Here is a 17,834-nt window from a genome sequence, read left to right on the forward strand (position 1 = left end):
AAGTACTTGCTGAAATTATTTGTTTTTGTTTATCAAATCCTATTTTCCTTAATATGCCAGTCTTCTCATTTACAATTTAATAACAACTTTATAAAACTCATGCTAAGCTTCTGCTATTTTTCTCTTTTTCTCCCAGGCTTCAGTGTTGGAGAACCTGCGGCTTGCTGTGCGCTCTCAGCTTGGATTTACCTCAATAAGGCTGCCAATTGCTGGCAGATCAAGTAACATTTGGAATCGGATTTTTAATTTTGCGAGATCGCGCCAGTCGGGATCTCTTGCATTGGTGTCCTCAGATGGAGACGATGTGGTTGCCGGTCAGGTTGCCGGCCGAGAGCCAGAAAGGAACCATGCCCATCGTGGTCTCTTTTCGGTTGAATCAGATGACACCGATCACGAACATGAGAGAAGGGATGCAGCAGGAGCTGTTGGTGGGGCGGCCGCCCCTCTGCCTCTCAAAGTTCCCCTTGTGTCTGCCATTGAAGCTCCAATTGGAGCCTGTGGAAGCTCTTTGCTTCAGAATTCTGGCAATGGAACCGCTGAGATTGGAAGGGAAATTCCTAGTGTGGAGCCCACCGGGGTGAGTCCAGCACGCCACCAGCTCACCAGTGCCCTAAGTCGTATGACTCAAGGATTGCGTTGGGTACGCTTTACTCTGGGTAGGTCTAGCTCTGTGAACCAGAGTCAGAGTCCACTACGACAGCTTGATGGTGCTGGAAGTGCAAGAGAAGATGATGATGATGATGTTGAAATGCTGATACCTGTGTCTGACGTAGCCTCAGATTTTGATATGAGCGACTGTTCAAGACCTCTAATTGATGTTCCCTCGGAACAAGGACAAGTATTAAGACAACCCTACAGTGCCACACACTACGGAGTGAGGCCATGTAACCGGGATGGCCCCTGTGAGCACTGTGGTATAGTACACACTGCCCAAATACCAGATTCCTGTTTGGAAGGAACACAGAAAACTGAAACTAGTGACGACGAGGCTTTGTTACTATGTTAGGTACAGAAGAAACCTGGGAAACATGCAGAATTGTACACACTTTGTAGCAATACCCACATTTGTACTTTAATACAAAAACCTGCATTTAGCTTGGATAAAAAGTCCAGTACGCGATCATTGTGTTAAAAAAAAGTTTGCCTGCCTTCAGGGTTCAAAACCAATTTCCTATCTTTGGTATCTCTGGCTGTTGCAGTAAAAATTATGTTTTTGAAAATAATTATATAATCAGTAGGATCTCCGAATCCTCAGGGGAACAGTGCCCCCTGGAGATGCATATTGGGAGCTTCTTCTGACCAGTCCATTTTATGTGTAGTCCTTCGGTGACATACTATTCAAAAATGTGACAGCACTCCACATGTGGCCACAGGCCTTAACCTGGAGCACCAAAGCGGTGCAGTCATTTAAGTCGAAGAATGCTAGCTGTCATCTGTCTCATGGAGCTCAACCTTCCCGAATTCTGGAAACCTTCATCTCCGTCACAAATGTGGTAAAGAGCGTTGCAAGTGAAAAAAGGGAATATTTACTTCCATGACCCATTAAAGTGTTTCATGAAAATGCTCACAGGTCAAGGCTGGCTAGTCGCAGGTTGACTGTGTCTGCCTTCACGGGGTGTGTTTATGTGCTCTCGAACACCCCACTGTTTCTGTCTCGCTTTAAGGGGAGTTGCCCACACAGTGAAGGTGTCCTTTACCTTGCTGTTAGTGACCAACATTGAACAGAGCCTACATTTAGTAATAGTTTTATGAATCAGTAGGACTCTTGTGGTTAATAGAAACACGTTGTTGTCAGCCACACTTTCATTGTAGGTAGAAAAAAGTATGAATATTAATAAATGTAATTAGCAAGCCCTAAGAAAAACAGGCCGCAATTTCCAAAATAGAATACATCTTGGTGGCAGCTAATTAAAATCCAGTTCTATTTTCTAACGCAACACATTGTTCCAAATTCACAGTTGGTTTAAAGGTGGCTGCACATGCCAGTGACAGGGTGTTTGAAAAAAGAGCATGGCCTTGGTTCGCAGTACAATGATCTGTGTCCTTGAAGTGTGAATTTACGCTTTACTGCCATCATATTCCCAGCATTAGTGTGCAGTTCCTCTAATTTAAAAACAAAAAGCAACATTTAGAAAGTGGCCCCACTTCCATTGTGGCGGCCATCTTTTAATGGCATTGCTTATTACATAAATAAGAAAGTACTGTGCAAACGGTGAACGAATGGATTCTTGGCACTTGCGTATAAAGAAGTTAACGTGTTCTTCTATTGAGCTTTACTTCCCTATTCAACACATTCCAGGCCATTGGAAGATGGCTGCCATTATGAAAACACCCATATCCCTCAGACAGTACAAATCCAAGCCGGCCATCGAATACAATGAAATATACCTTCATTCGAAAGATTTTATCCGTTTGATCATTCATAGTCTTTGCTAAATGTTAGGAACATTTGCATTAACGTTAACCGAAAGCAAAATACCCGGCCTGCTCTTTAATCAAATTAACCTGGTATTGTCCTACCAAAGCAGAAGTCTTTGCACTAGGACGAACAATCCCTTTATTGGTGGATTACATAGACAATAATGTTGATTTCGCCGGATTTTCGATTGGTTTTTATGTTTTATTTATTTATAAACATGTATTGTGGCCAGAGACCACAGTGTTAAAATAACAGCAGGGATGAAAAAGTGAAATTGGCAAACCAAACACAGTATTGATAGACTTTAGTTAGGAATTTTATATCTGAACAAGAGTGGTCATGTGACAGGGAATGTCAGTAGACTGCTCCTCTTAAGTTTGTCAACAGCCAGGTCCAAGAACGTTAACAGTTTTCAGATATTTCGTGCAGGTCAGTGTTCAGATATCATTAATGAGGACGTGGACACAAATGAGCTGTACATTTAGGTTTCTATAATAAGTCAAAAGAATCAGCAACATTTACTGGGCTGGAGAAAGAAAGGTTCTCTTAGAAGTTAAAAATGAATGTATTGGAAAATATTGAGTGTACCTGGGAATATTGAACCGGGAACCCCAGTGGATTGGCAAGACATCTAGTATTTACTCTGCTCTTCAGACTACTGTAGAGTGCTTTATTTGGTGTAGGAAGTTGCAAATCAACAACAATACTTAAGCTCTGCCATAGTAGTGTATTTGTACATCCTTTGCAATATATTGTTGTCAATACACAGCCATTCAGTATGCCACGCATCGTTTGGAGAACCACAAAACTTTTTTGTACTTCTACCCAATTTAATGTATGAGAGTTGTTACCAGTTGTGTAACTTCAGTTTATTCTATGAAAATCCTAGGCTGGCAGGTTCACCAGCTAGGCTTGTGCTTCATCTCCAGGTAAATGTATGGAGGCTGCCCCAGGCTGGTAGCATTACCATTGAAGGGCTCTTCTGTGACCTGAGTGAGAGAATTATAGTCACAACCTAATTCTTGATTAGTAGATGCCCACCACACATGCAACATCTGACCTATCGTATCGTATGTGAAGCACCTTCACATCACAGGCATGTACATGTTGTAGGTGAGGAACATAGGCTTCTAGTCGCAGTGTCCTAATTCTCTGCCTTTTACAATCACTAACATCTGCACAGTGGAATCACAAAAGACACCACCCTCTTTGGCCATCTGTATTATTTCTTTGCTCCATTGTTGTGAGAATGTGCAGCTTTCCAAAGTCTTTTTTCAGTTTCTCCATTTTTGAAATTTCATATATATTTTTTCGAACCAATCACTTTTTTGACTTGTTTAGCCTACTCATGTACTGATTGGTTTGTGTTCATGTACTTCATCCCTTTTAGTCTGTAGCCATTGTAGAGGACAGGATGTTGTGACAAGATATGTTTGATTCAAATCATTCTCTAGTATGAAATGCACCATAACCCAAGTGGCACTTATGTGGTTCTGGCATCCTAATTTTAAGATAATATGGATTTCCTTACTTTAAATGAGCTGCATTGTGCGTGTAGAATGTTCTTGAGAGTTCAGATTTCCTGCAAGGTAAAATGAAGTTGAGGTGGGACAAAAGTGTTTACAAATGGTAATTATGTTTGAGAAGGTGTTGTCTGGTTGGGCAAAAATGTGATCTAAATGTGCTTTGATCATAGAAACTGGAGTGAATTCTGAGCCCGTTTTTATTCCCGTTGTTTTCAACAGGAAAAGGAATTAAAGGATACCTATGTTGTGCTGGCTAAAAGTTATTGGATCACTGTAACATCTCTTTAGATTCTAAAAAGGTTTCAGAATTACTGGTGTTGAATTTAAGTGTTTAAGATGCACCCCCATTAATTGCAGGCTTGAAAGCTTTACAGTTGTCAATAGTGACGCACGTGGTGCTCAAACCTGGACTTCCTGAGTGAACGTTTTTGATCAAAGAGACTACAGCAAAGCCCATTGATATTGATGAAGAGGAAGAGATTCCCCTCCAGCTAACCTCTGCACTCAACTTGGCTATTTTTGCCAACTCATGGCTTCAGCAGTCCTGGAAATGAGTAAGAGTGTCTATGTCTGAGCATGACTAGACGTAAGAGATGGACACAACTGCTGTGTCTTGTAGCATTTTATTCGAATAGTTTTTTGGGGGTACGGATACACAGCCCACACACTCTGCCAGACTGGACCGAGAGTCCCTCCTCTCCTTTTTGAACATCTTTACCTGACAATCTAAAGAGTGCTCAATTACTTTCCTAGCTCTTTTTCCACCTGCTGAGCTATTGCTCTATGGACCAGAAGATGTCTTTGAAGGGCTCTACAAAACACCCAAAAATAAATACAATTTCTGACAGTTATTTTCCAGTGAGGGTTTCGAATTGACATCATTGACAATGAGAGTGGAGCGCATGTTGTTTATGTTGTCTCTTAGGGACCTGAGCCGAGAAAGACTCCATACATGTTTTGATATTGTGTTTGTCACGCCTCCCACGAGAATCCCCTCCCACACCTGTTGTTTTTATGAATCTGCTGTGCAGTGGGAGAGTACTCCGTGGAGAATCTTGCAGAACATACCTTTCCTTACCTTCCTCTACCACTCTTAGCCTGTACCCAATTGAATACTGTAAAAATGAATGTATGACAGTATTCCGCATGCATTTATCATGCATGCCTTGGGAACGCCGTCAGTACGAACTAGTCTTTAGCACACATTCATTCTGCACGCAAGTCGTTATAACGACTTGCGGGGGGGGCGCTACATTTTGGAATCGGTTTATTTACTATTCCAACTCCAGTCTGCGCAACAGCAGGGAATGTGTTGGACTTTTAATTCCAGCACCATTCCATCAGTGCGCGCCACTAAAGCAAGTCGTTGTAACGACTTGTGTGCAGAACGGATGTGTGCTAAAGATGCGTTTGTTTTGTTGCCGGCGCTGTGAAGGCACAGTGTGATTGGGGCTTCTCCCGTAAAGATCATACCCTGCACCACTCCATCCTCTGACCCACTAAATAAAATTATTCCAAACATCTTGCCTGAATTTAATAAAAACGAGTACCTGCGCTTTTTGCCTCCACATGCCTGTAGGCCTTCCCTGCCCCCTCAAGAGCCATGCACCAATGCATGCCATACGGTATGCTCTTAGTGTCAGTGCGAGAGCTGCTATTGGCACAAATTGAAATCTTATGATTGCGCTGGTTAGCACAGAACCACAGAAGGTAGTGGGAAAGACGGTTGGAGGTGGGAGAGTGCCGCCTGCATTGCATCTCCTCCTTTGGGTCTTCAGAGAGTTACAATGAAAGACCAGTTTTAAAGTAGACCGTTTTCCTACCTCTTCCCTTGTGTCTCTGGTGACCCGCAGGAGGCGGCAGACTTCCGGTCGCCTATGGATCAACTTTATGTTACGGCATACTGACAGTGAAAAACAAAGCTTGATTTTGACTGCTCTTACATCAGAGCCATAAATATCCAGCTTTTAAATCTGATACTGTTGAAGGTGGTTTCAAATAAAAGGCATACATAATGCATGATATATTTCCAACAATTTTGCTAGAGTTGACCCCTTTCCCTCCTCCAGCTGCCTCAAAAAGCTATATGCCGCTGCACCAGTTTTGAATCTTAGGAATTAGCGAACACATTTAAATGTTAATAGTTTAAGATATAATGGCTAGTGTATGATTTTAAAACGGGTTTACATCAGCAGGTGTAAAATTACTTGTTTGGCTGACTGGTTTGCAAAAGTAAGTTCATTAAAGTTTTAAAGTTAGACCGACCTTGCAAAATGATTACAGGTGATAATGGGGGAACTTTGAGTCAGTCCTCAACCGCAAAATTCAAAACCGCTCCGAAGAGATATTAAATCAGTTCATTCAGTGTATTTCAACTCTTTCTCCAACTTTACATATGTTGAACCTGTAAACGTGTTTCCGATAGTTTATGCAACTTTGACCCTGAGTGGCTGACATTCTACAAGTGCACAGACACTTCTGACGACAAAGTAGTTCCCTACAATAAATGCAAGCATAGCAGGTTGCAAAGCCGTTTAAATATTGCCCGGTTCACACAGATTTGTTTTTGACAGGGTGTGATTTTTTCTTCAGTTAGTCAGCACCTACTCACAGCAAAAAGAGTTGGGATTCGGATGCATTATGTTTATGCGTTTCTGTTTGAAAATGATATGTTGAATTACTCTCCCAATATATTTTTTATATACCACCTCATTTTATGTGCACAAGTGTTTCTTTCATGACTTCTAATTAGTATCTTTTGATTGTTCACAGTGAAGATATGTCTTCTATCAGCCGGATTCACAGAAAAGTACATTCTCACCTAAAATGTACTCCTTAATTTGACGTAGATTACCTTTTTTGAATGGAATTCACAGGACTACTCACATGCATAGTCCTTTATGCATACGTCATGTTCTAGATTCTCATTTATTCATACCTAAATGTATGTTTAAATGTACTTTAGAGCATTTATATTTTTTCAAGGAAAACATTTTCATTTTGGACAAAACACCTTCCCATACCACCCACGAATTTTAGGGGTGTCTTTCACCATTATCACCCTTGATGAGGACTTGCTTCTGCCCTTAACAGGAATACATCTATGTCGATATTCAGGGTTGGAATGTGCCTTACAGAGGATTTTGAATACCCCCAAACTTGTATTTACCTATAAAAACAACAGTGAGGGAAGGAATGCTTGAATTAATCTCACCCACTGTCTCAACTGCGCCGTTTGACTATATGACAAGCGTGTCTAAACTGCCATAGACTGTGAAAAACAATGGACTGGAATGCTACCTAAGCTGTGATCAGTAGCTAAGATTAATCGAAGCATTCCTTCCATCATATTGTGCAGTAGTAAATGCTCCAAGTGAATCATATAAGCATGCATCCCATGCTCTCTGTGCCACAGACTCAAGCTGTACCTAATTGATGATGTTCAAGTAGCCCAAAACGCCGAATTGAGGTTTCTAATGTTCCAATCTGAACGTGACCTGGCAGACCAGGTTGGCCGACTCCTATTGGGGTAGGACTAAGTCTGATTTGCAAATGGCTGGTCTCTGTATAGTATGGCGGAATGGGTTAGCAATTAAAAATGATTAAATGGAATATGGCTCAACACCTTTCCAGCGGTTGATATTATTTAATGCATTCCTTCCAGCAGTTTGTTGTTTGGCACACTTAACTTTCTTGGCATCCTCAACCTGACTGACTCCTGTCTCCCCTACTCCTTGAACTTACGCTCTTAAAACATGCCATTCTTGCAGCAATGTTCAACTTAAGCGTGCAAGCGGCTTTGTAATTTGGCTGTGAATGACTATCAGCTTATTTATTCCTTTGCTTAAAGTGATTGGCTTTACTTTGAATGTTACCCCTTGTTTGTTATTGCCAATCTGTTTTTTGTTTTTTATTGATTCAATGGAAAACCATTTTCAGTCATATTTATATATCATTTTATCTAATTGTTAGTTTATTTTAAAAAGGGAATGTTTGTTTAAAGTATGTACAAGTTTAATTATTCTAGTCTTTACTTTTTGTAGAATAGCAACAACACAGGTGGCCTTTCCATTCCTTTCTGTGTTAACTTGGTCCCTTGTTGCAAAAATCGTTTTACCAAATTTAAGCCATTTATTTTCCTTTCAAAGTACATAAAGGAACGACAGGAAATGTGTATTTCCCATGCATAAAAGTCTTATGTTTCTGTAATTTCTTAAAATATGTTGTGAAATCTATTCCAACTGAAATTGTCTTTCATTCATTGGTACTGTCCCAAATAGTTTATATACGGGGCAATGCCTCTAGTAGGCAATTAGAGTGACATTGAATAGAGCACAGGAGGCATAATGCGTTAAGGACCCGAGAATTTGCACTAAACTCGTATTCATGTCTCCAATGATCGTAGTGCCCAAGCACTATCACTTTATATAAAACTCTTCGCTAATATTGCATTTTGTGTCTATTTACTTGGATTATTTTCCTTTGATTACTGCTTTCTTTGCTACACATAAATTTGCTGTACAAATTCCCTATTTATTTGCTATATTTAAAATTAAAAACGGCATAGGTTTTACATTATTGTTTGAAAAGTGTTTCTCATGGTGAGTACTAGTTTAAAAGATCCTAAATGAAACAATAAGGAAAACAAGAAACACACATAACAAAGAAGCCTACTTTTATGAGATAGTCCTACTTTAATGTATGTCGTTGAGACTGAACTCAAAAGTGTGGCTTCCAAAATAATAAATGAAAGGAGCTCTACTTTCAGAAACCGAGAAAAGGTGTAGTTTATTTATTCCTTGGGCTTTTGTTTTAGCAAATTTAAAAACTCTTTGCATTGGAAACTACTTGTGTGTGTGTGTAAACTGTGCTATTTATTACAATGTAAATAATGTGCTGAATGTCTTTTTAAAGCATGTTTAAGTTTTCTTTTGTGCACATTTCTTTTGAGTTCTGTTGTCCAGGAGAACTGGCCCAGAATATTTTAATATGTATCTAAATTAAACAGTTTTTTTTCTAACGTGGTGGTCCTTCTTTACATTTGCATCAGTGGCATACATTTGTTTTGTCTAGTAATATTTTCAAACTTTTCTTTCTGTATTGACCATCTAATGGTGGATAGCTGGTTTTTAAAACTGATTCTTGTACATCTAAGCCTCTCCAAGCTGAAAGTAGTATACATCAGCCCAAAGTTTTTTCCTTCCCCTGTCGAGGCTCCAAGAAGTCTGGGGTGACAAAAGAATAGTGTCAAGTTCCTTTGTGGGTGTGCTGTAGGCAGCCCTTTCAAAATGTAAGTGGGGAGGGGAGCTACACGGCCCTAACCATCCTGGTGCGATGGCCCATCCTGCTAACACCAAGTCCACCTTTGTCTCACTGTCTGGGAGGAATACACAAACCCCAAAAGCAGAGCTGTTTACTGTAATTCGATCCAGGATGCTGCCCGAAGGCACAAATGGTTAGGACAAGAAAATACCAACCTTCTTAAAGTGGCCTTTTCAGAATTGTGACTTAAAACCTGACTTTACCATTAAAGAGGATTTTAAATTACTATTCATTGAGTGTACACATACTTTTCCTATTTGCTCCCAAACTTAAGTTATCGTTTATTAAATGTAATGAGGTAACTTAATGTTATCCAGTGAGGGAGATAGGCCTTGTAATAGTTAAAATCGACTTTAGGAGTTTTTCACTACCAGTATATGAAAAACTTAAACCTACATACCCTACATGTTACATACAGTGCACCCTGCCCTATGATCCTTTATGGTCTACCTTATGGGTGACATGTAAGTATTGAAATGGAAGGTTTAGATCTGGCAAAATAAATGTCAGTATAAAACTGCACATAGGTAGCTGTGTCAGGCCTGAGACACGTTTTAAAAGGCTACTTATGTTGGTGGCACAATAAGTTCTGCAGGCCCACAAGTAACATTTAACTCGCAGGCCCTGGGTACAAGTAGTACCATTTACTAGGGACTTACAGGTAAATTACATGTGTCAATTAGGTGTAGGCCTATTGTAGCATGTTTTAGAGAAAGCACACAAGCACTTTAACACTGGTTAGCAGTGGTAACGTGAACAGAGTTCTGACGCTAACAAAAGCAAATTCAACAAAACAGAAGGGGTGAAGACATAACGTTTTTGGTACTTCGATACTGTGGGGCGGAGGGGAGCTTTTGCCATCAGAATGGGAGTTGCCAGAAGCTTGGTGACCTACTTGGTACCCAGTGTTAAGTGATGTAGAATGGGGTAGAGGTCATGGGCTCCTATGTCTCCTTTACTTTGCTTCACTCAGTGGGATTGAGAGAAGCTACATGCTGGGGCATCCTATCACTCTGTGTCAGGACTAAACATTAAATACCAGCATGTCAAGATTTCTAGCCCCATTAATCTAAGCAATCCCCAGGACTGTTCCAGATGTCATTATTTGGAATATATAGGAACAAACTGATAATGCACACAACACTGTTAGAAGGTTGGCGTTAGCTAATAAGCCAACAACTTCACAATCTAGTGAAAGGTATTCTCTGTCCGCTTCTCAAAGTAGAGAAGTGATTTCTGGTCATAGGTGGACTTATGGAGCCCAATGGATACTGAAATGACTTCCAGAGCGCCCTGTGTACCCTGGAGAGGAGCTATGGGATATGGTTCGATGGTTGGGGCCCATTAAGCATTATCAAACTACCATGACCCCTTTCTTCGAAAACAGCCAAAAAAGAAAGAGTAAACAAAAGGGGTAGCTGTCCACAAGCCATATCTTTTTTTGCTACATATGATAACGTGAAGGAACTAAGCTATAACCTTGCTAAGACACAAACCATAACTGGGTAGCAATCTTCACAACATTGTCACCTAAACTACTGTGTAACTGACTGTGAGAAAAAGCGCAGGGCGATATGAAATATTGATATGTTCCCTAACCTATAAACCTATAACAATAGCCACTCTATAGTCCCCTAAAGGTAGACAGACCCTCTTCTTCATAGATTTCTCCTTGACATTGTCTGATGTCTCAGTTGAAAATACAATAGTGGAAGAGCATTTTAACCTAGTCTAGAATCCAGTTAAGATAGATTGGGGCCACACACATGGGGGGGGGGGAATAATGTATTTTTTAAATTACTAAAATCATTTACCTATCTCTGTGCTCACCAGTCATGTTCAAGGAAAGATTTTATCCTGTTCAGTAATGAGCTGGCACCCTTAACTACTACAACTGATATGGATCCCACCACAGTTTTGGATCACATCTCTCTCTGACTGTATATATCGGCCCCAGATTGACAAGCCCAATGAAAGATGCCTGCACTTGCTACTCTTAAAAAGAGATTGAGTTTCAAATCGAATACTCTTTGCTTAATGATACTGATGTAGTCTTAATTCTCATAGTGTGGGCCACTTTCTGTGCGGTCCTAAGAGATCATTCTATTGTCTCCTTTGCAGATATACATAGATTGAGGGGATTGGAAACAGAAACTGGAGGAACGACTGAAAAAAGGAGAACAGACATATAAGGAAGTTCCCGCTGGTAGAAAGGTCCTTGGGCTTAAGGATCAATTGAAATTGAAAGCTAGAAATGCAACTTAAATTACTCTTTTCTACCCCATGCAACGCTCTTCTTACAACAAAATAGGAACAAGACTAACACAGCAACGGCTAGAAAAAAATACTTGGAGTTGCTCAGATCATGAGATTTATATTAAAGGCAATCTCCAAGAGGGGACCGATGGCATACAAGTGATTCTATCAAACAAATACAAAATCCAATACCTGTCATTTTTGTGCCTTTAAATGCCAAGAAGGCATTTGACCATGTTGATTGGTCATTTGTACCAATAGTTTTGATAGGAGTGAGCTTTGGTCCAAAGCACAGTTCAATGATCATGGCTGTCTATTCTTCTCTGACTGCAAGCATCCTTAATAAGGGGCACACATCATGGACTGTACCCCTTCAGAGGGATATGAGGCAGGGTTGTCTCTGTCCACCACCTTATTTGTTCTTTGTATACAACTCTTGGCCTGTCATGTGGCACATGATACGGATATTAGAGGGATACACTTCGGAGGTGAAGAGCACTAGATTAAATTGCTTGTCAATAATTTCCTTCTCACTTTACACTCTCTAAAAACATCTGTACTTTTTACCATCTGGCATTATTTAAAAAGATAGCGCTTATGAGCAAGTCAGAAATAGTGAATCTTAATCTAACTGAGCCAAGGGGATCAGAAGCAATTAAAAGCTCTCCATATTTAGCTGCTGGTCGATCAGAAAGGTTAAGAACCTAGGAATTAACATCATCCTGAAAATTGCCGACCTTATAAAGCTAATTATGTAAATCTGTTAACCAAAATATGAATTGATTGGCAATGATGGCCTGTGTTCTCACTAGGGTTTTGGAAGATGGGCGTCCTCAAGTTGAACGCGCTTTTAAGAGTTGTTCTTCCAAGCTCTCCCAACTGCTGTTTTTTCAAGTTTCTTAGAAGCTCTGCTGCAGTCCATTCTGAAATTATTGTGGAGGGGAACAGGCTCCGGAACACCGCTTAAATTGTTAAAACATCCCAAAGCAGAGAGAAAATAGGACTTATTACCAGGCATCCCAACTCCCAGTGCTGTCTGTGTTGGTGGCAGATAAGGTCTGATTCCACATGCAGAACACAAGTACCATTTGACCCTTGTCGGACATAGCATTACTTCCAAAACATAGATATTACACAAATGCTTACCTTTGCAGACCACTCCGTACAGCTCTAATAACATAGGAATAAATTACTACTACGCATGGGCTGACTTCCTTTCCATCCTAAAATACACCCATCCATTTAAACCAAAGACTTCACACAAGGAAGGACGGCAGACCCTTTATAGGAATGGTTTAAAGGATGGTGCAGAATCATAGTAGACCTGTTTTGTAGTAACTCAATTAAATTCTTGTGGCAATCGCAAGAGAGAATTTAATTAACAGAGATGAGGGGGCGACTACAATACTTGCAAATGAGACATTGAGTAATACATCCTGATATTAGATTCACAGCTTTCTGATGGATAGTTTATTCCACAGATTCCTCACCTTGTGAATGCACTCACGTGCCAGGCTGGATCTGTATGATTTTTACACGCTGACAACCTTTGCCAGTGTGCTAAGAATGGATCCAGTTCTAAAATGTGCGCGTTCAAACCACGTACGGACTGTCACAAGTAGATGTCGATGACAAACAACGAAGGGATCCGTCTCTGGTGTCTGGGCTCCAAATAAGACTGTGACCAATGCGCGAAGATGAACCTGAAGGCCACCCGTGACAGCGAGGCTAAACTTTGTACCACGAAGCACCGTCAGAATTTCAAGAAGAACTGGTCTTAGCTGAAGTCAACAGCAGCCACGCACTCCCACTCTTGAAGCCGCTCTCACGAATTGTAGTGTAGTTCCTGTATTCCAAATAGGCTCTGCGCATTGGAATAATATATCCTATAGATTTGACATAGGACTTAGGTCGACTAGGTCTCTATCGAATATATTAGACTTAATTGTGAGTGCCAGCTAGCTCAGATGTCACTAGAAACTTTCTCAAAATCACAAGAAGGTATTAGTTTCTGACAACCGCATAAACATTACTACACAGCTTCCCCCACTTAGAGGAAGACTCCTCGGTGCACAGCATGAAATTGACTGCAAAGTCTAAAGTCTCAAATATAGTTCATCAGAAAGATAAATCCAAAGGTTTGTATGATTCCTCAAATTTTTAATCCATATTCATTATTTTCATGAACAGTTCATCAATGCTTGAAAATGCATGGCGCAAACATCATTTTTTTTTTCACATCACCTCACAGTCATATTTCTGTAGTCATCATACACCCCGCGCGTGTACTAACTTTACTAAGATCTTGATCACCAGAGGATTTTGTCGTGCTGCTAACCGAGGGAGTCTACGGACTTCGTGTAATAGTTGTCCCCTGAGGAAGGGCTTGTCTTCCGCCCGAAATGCATTGGGACTATTAATGACTGGATGACATTTCTTTTGGGATTATGTTTGTGCCATGCATTTTCAAGCATTGATGAACTGTTCATGAAAATAATGAATATGGATTAAAAATTTGAGGAATCATACAAACCTTTGGATTTATCTTTCTGATAAACTATATTTGAGACTTTAGACTTTGCAGTCAATTTCGTGCTGTGCACCGGGGAGTCTTCCTCCAAGTGGGGGAAGCTGTGTAGTAGTCTTCATTTGTTCACGCTGACAGGTACAGACAGCGTCATCTCTGGAAGCACGCCACAGACCATTAACAGTGGTTTATTTTGGATTTACCTTAGCTGTGCAAGTCCTCTCTCATTTCTTTGTTAACCGCATAAACATGACAACTTTATTTCCCCAAGAATAAAACTGATCTTCAGAGTTGTGGAAACAATAGATAGACATTTTACTCAGTCAATCGTGCATGCTTCGTTTCATGAGAGGTGCAGAGAAATAAAGAGACGGGCGTGTTCAATAAAAGGTTTATTGAACAGTCTTCTTTCTCATGCAAAAGAAATGAACTGCTACAATCTTAATACTGGTTGCAAAGTATAATGCGTACAGTAAGAAGAGTATTATAAAATAATTCTGTAAAAGCATTGTATGGTTCCTAGACCATAGATAAATACATACATAAATAACAAAGACTAAAAGTTCTCAACTGGTGCTTCTAAAATACGCCTACCCCAATGTACCTAACGTAAGTCTAGTACAAGGGAAGAAGTAAGTGAGGTGTAGCATAGGTTTAATCTGTTTTTGCCAAGAATCTAACCAAGAGTTCTCTCAGGGTCTAATCAGCTCAGTACCTTAGTTTTAGAATGAAGGAGGTCTGGTATCTCTATCTCGGGACTCGATTTCCCAACACCCCGCAAGGGGTGCTTGGAAACACTGGAGCTGGATTCTCAGCGAGAGTAAGGCAGCCTCTCTGTCAGTGCGTCAGCTGGAGGGTCAGCTTCCTTCGTCACTTGCTGTAGCTAGCTGCGTCGGGCAAGTAGATAGTCGAGCTGCTCCGAACCACTGTGTGTTTGCTAGGGCAAGTGTAGGCATATTTATACCTTGTAGGTGCCTAGTTTGACGTAAAGTCGGACATAATAACATCACCAAAGAACCCCAAGGGAATGGTAGTTCTTTGAAAACGCCATGATTTCTAGGACAAATCAATATTCAAGTAAGGGGATGTCCTGACTGCTGAAGCCGAGTTTTCCAAGAAATCGTTGTGGCTTTTTGGAACTAGTGGAAGTAGCCATGCCTGTATTTGGACTGAATGGGTTACGTCTAAATATGGGCAGGATTTCTATGCCAATAGAAGGGCAATGTGAATTGTACCTATATAAGGGCATGAATCAGTAAATTACGCTTGATTCTAAAATGCTTCGTCCAGCATATGCCATTTGCTGGCACACATCCCTTCAGAGACAAGATGGGCTCAGCCCTGGAGCACTTTAAATAGAGCAAGGCAACTGCTCGTTCTCATGAATTGGCACCACCTGCACATCAGTTTCTCCAGAAATTTTGCTCATTTTGAGACTTTGTAAAGGGATACCAGCAGAGGCAGCATCACACCTTCCCTCAACAACGGTCCTCACAAGCTTTTCGAGTCAGAGGCCAGGGATTTGGCTGCCTGTATTCATGCACCATTGAGGACAAGGTTTCAGATATGACAAAGAACCATAAGAGGTCGAAGCATGGCACCCCTTCATCCCCCTGCTGGAGCCGCACAGTACCCGGATACCGCTAGGCCACCAACTCAGTCCCCATCCTCATAAACAACTCATTCTCTCTTGCATTGCACCCAATTTCCAAGATCCAGTGGTGACACCATAGCAACTCCACGTACTCAACAAAGTCATGGACAAAATGTTTTATATCCATCCAGATCCCTTTGGATTGGCTTTTGACCTTAAGAATCCGAGGTGGCTTCCAGTCAGTCTACTACTGGCAGATTTGTCCCCAATGCCAATGTGTACTTCAAGCAAGACGACAAACACTACAGCTCTGAAGGCACCACAACCCACGCCATGACCCTGTATATTGACATTAATGCCAGAGGGAAGAGCGATCATCCTCTCGGACTCTGATCCCCAGTCAAAGTAACCTCCCCTAATGTCACATCCACCTTAACATCTTTTTCACTCCAATTCAGAGAAGCAGTTTTATGATTATAACCCTAATGATGACACAGTTACTTGTTTGAAGAGAAGAGAGCCATGTGGTGCAGGCCACCACAAGTTGCTTCAATCCAAAGACATTTACAACCATAAACCAAAGAGAGAACCAAAATGCATATCTGCATTTACTAAAAGAATGTTATCAGCCAGTCTTGCTGATAACACCTGGGGAATTACTCTCACATGGTATTAGACATGAGGACAGACATCTTACCAGCCATCCCTGATGACATCAGACTCAACCACCAATGCCTCATTTGGGATGGGCAGGACACAGCAAAGTACTCTATCTGCTCGTGTCTGGACACCACAGACTGCTGGGGTAGGGCAATTTGGGACCAGTGTAGTGCTTCAGTGCCATGCTTGGCTTTCTCCGCTGACTTTTTTAGCGACGTCCAGCATATGCCATTTGCAGGCACACATCCCTCCACAGACATCACGGTCGCTCCCACAGCTCTCCACTCGCTTCTCTGAAGCCCTGTGCTAGCTGCCTGCCTTGCCTGCCCGGATTCCTGCTGACTGCCCTCCAGCTACAGTGCTTGCAGCTTCTTACTGCGCCTGGTATCGTTTATGCCCGCATTGCTTTTCCGACCTCATTTCATAAAGTTAAAGCGCCTATTAGCGTTTAGGCTCGCACTGCTACATTGTATCGAATTGTTTAAAGCGGCGATTGTGCTACATAGTATCTATTTGTATTAAACGGCGATTGTACTTGTCGGGGGAACGTCTCTTTAATTACTTACTTAGAAGAATCTCTGTTTGAAGCTCCGGCTGTGCCCCACTTTCGATTTCATTTTAGGCGGCCATTTCGACTTGTTTGGGGTTTCTCCCGTGTCTCCTCCCAGACCCCGCCTCCCAGCTGACCCTCCCACACACTAACTCACTACACCAGCCCCGTCCTCTCTTTCCCTGTGACCGTCTGGATTCCATCCATCACGGTCGCTCCCACAGCTCTCCACTCGCTTCTCTGAAGCCCTGTGCTAGCTGCCTGCCTTGCCTGCCCGGATTCCTGCTGACTGCCCTCCAGCTACAGTGCTTGCAGCTTCTTACTGCGCCTGGTATCGTTTATGCCCGCATTGCTTTTCCGACCTCATTTCATAAAGTTAAAGCGCCTATTAGCGTTTAGGCTCGCACTGCTACATTGTATCGAATTGTTTAAAGCGGCGATTGTGCTACATAGTATCTATTTGTATTAAACGGCGATTGTGCTTGTCGGGGGAACGTCTCTTTAATTACTTACTTAGAAGAATCTCTGTTTGAAGCTCCGGCTGTGCCCCACTTTCGATTTCATTTTAGGCGGCCATTTCGACTTGTTTGGGGTTTCTCCCGTGTCTCCTCCCAGACCCCGCCTCCCAGCTGACCCTCCCACACACTAACTCACTACACCAGCCCCGTCCTCTCTTTCCCTGTGACCGTCTGGATTCCATCCATCACGGTCGCTCCCACAGCTCTCCACTCGCTTCTCTGAAGCCCTGTGCTAGCTGCCTGCCTTGCCTGCCCGGATTCCTGCTGACTGCCCTCCAGCTACAGTGCTTGCAGCTTCTTACTGCGCCTGGTATCGTTTATGCCCGCATTGCTTTTCCGACCTCATTTCATAAAGTTAAAGCGCCTATTAGCGTTTAGGCTCGCACTGCTACATTGTATCGAATTGTTTAAAGCGGCGATTGTGCTACATAGTATCTATTTGTATTAAACGGCGATTGTGCT

At 41.7% G+C, this 17,834-nt stretch overlaps 1 protein-coding gene across 1 annotated transcript in view; it reads left to right on the plus strand.

Annotated features, from left to right (window-relative positions):
• Positions 1–8,965, plus strand: part of LRP12 (LDL receptor related protein 12) — a 215,437-nt gene extending 206,472 nt beyond the window's left edge. Inside the window, exon 7 of the mRNA XM_078686151.1 lies at positions 137–8,965. Within this exon, the coding sequence (XP_078542277.1) occupies positions 137–1,006 (870 nt within the window). The 3' untranslated portion in view covers positions 1,007–8,965. The remainder of the gene's footprint in view (positions 1–136) is intronic.
• The last annotated feature ends 8,869 nt before the right edge of the window (positions 8,966–17,834 follow it).

Source organism: Lissotriton helveticus, chromosome 4_1, assembly GCF_964261635.1.
Source record: "Lissotriton helveticus chromosome 4_1, aLisHel1.1, whole genome shotgun sequence".
Taxonomy (NCBI): Eukaryota; Metazoa; Chordata; class Amphibia; order Caudata; family Salamandridae; genus Lissotriton; species Lissotriton helveticus.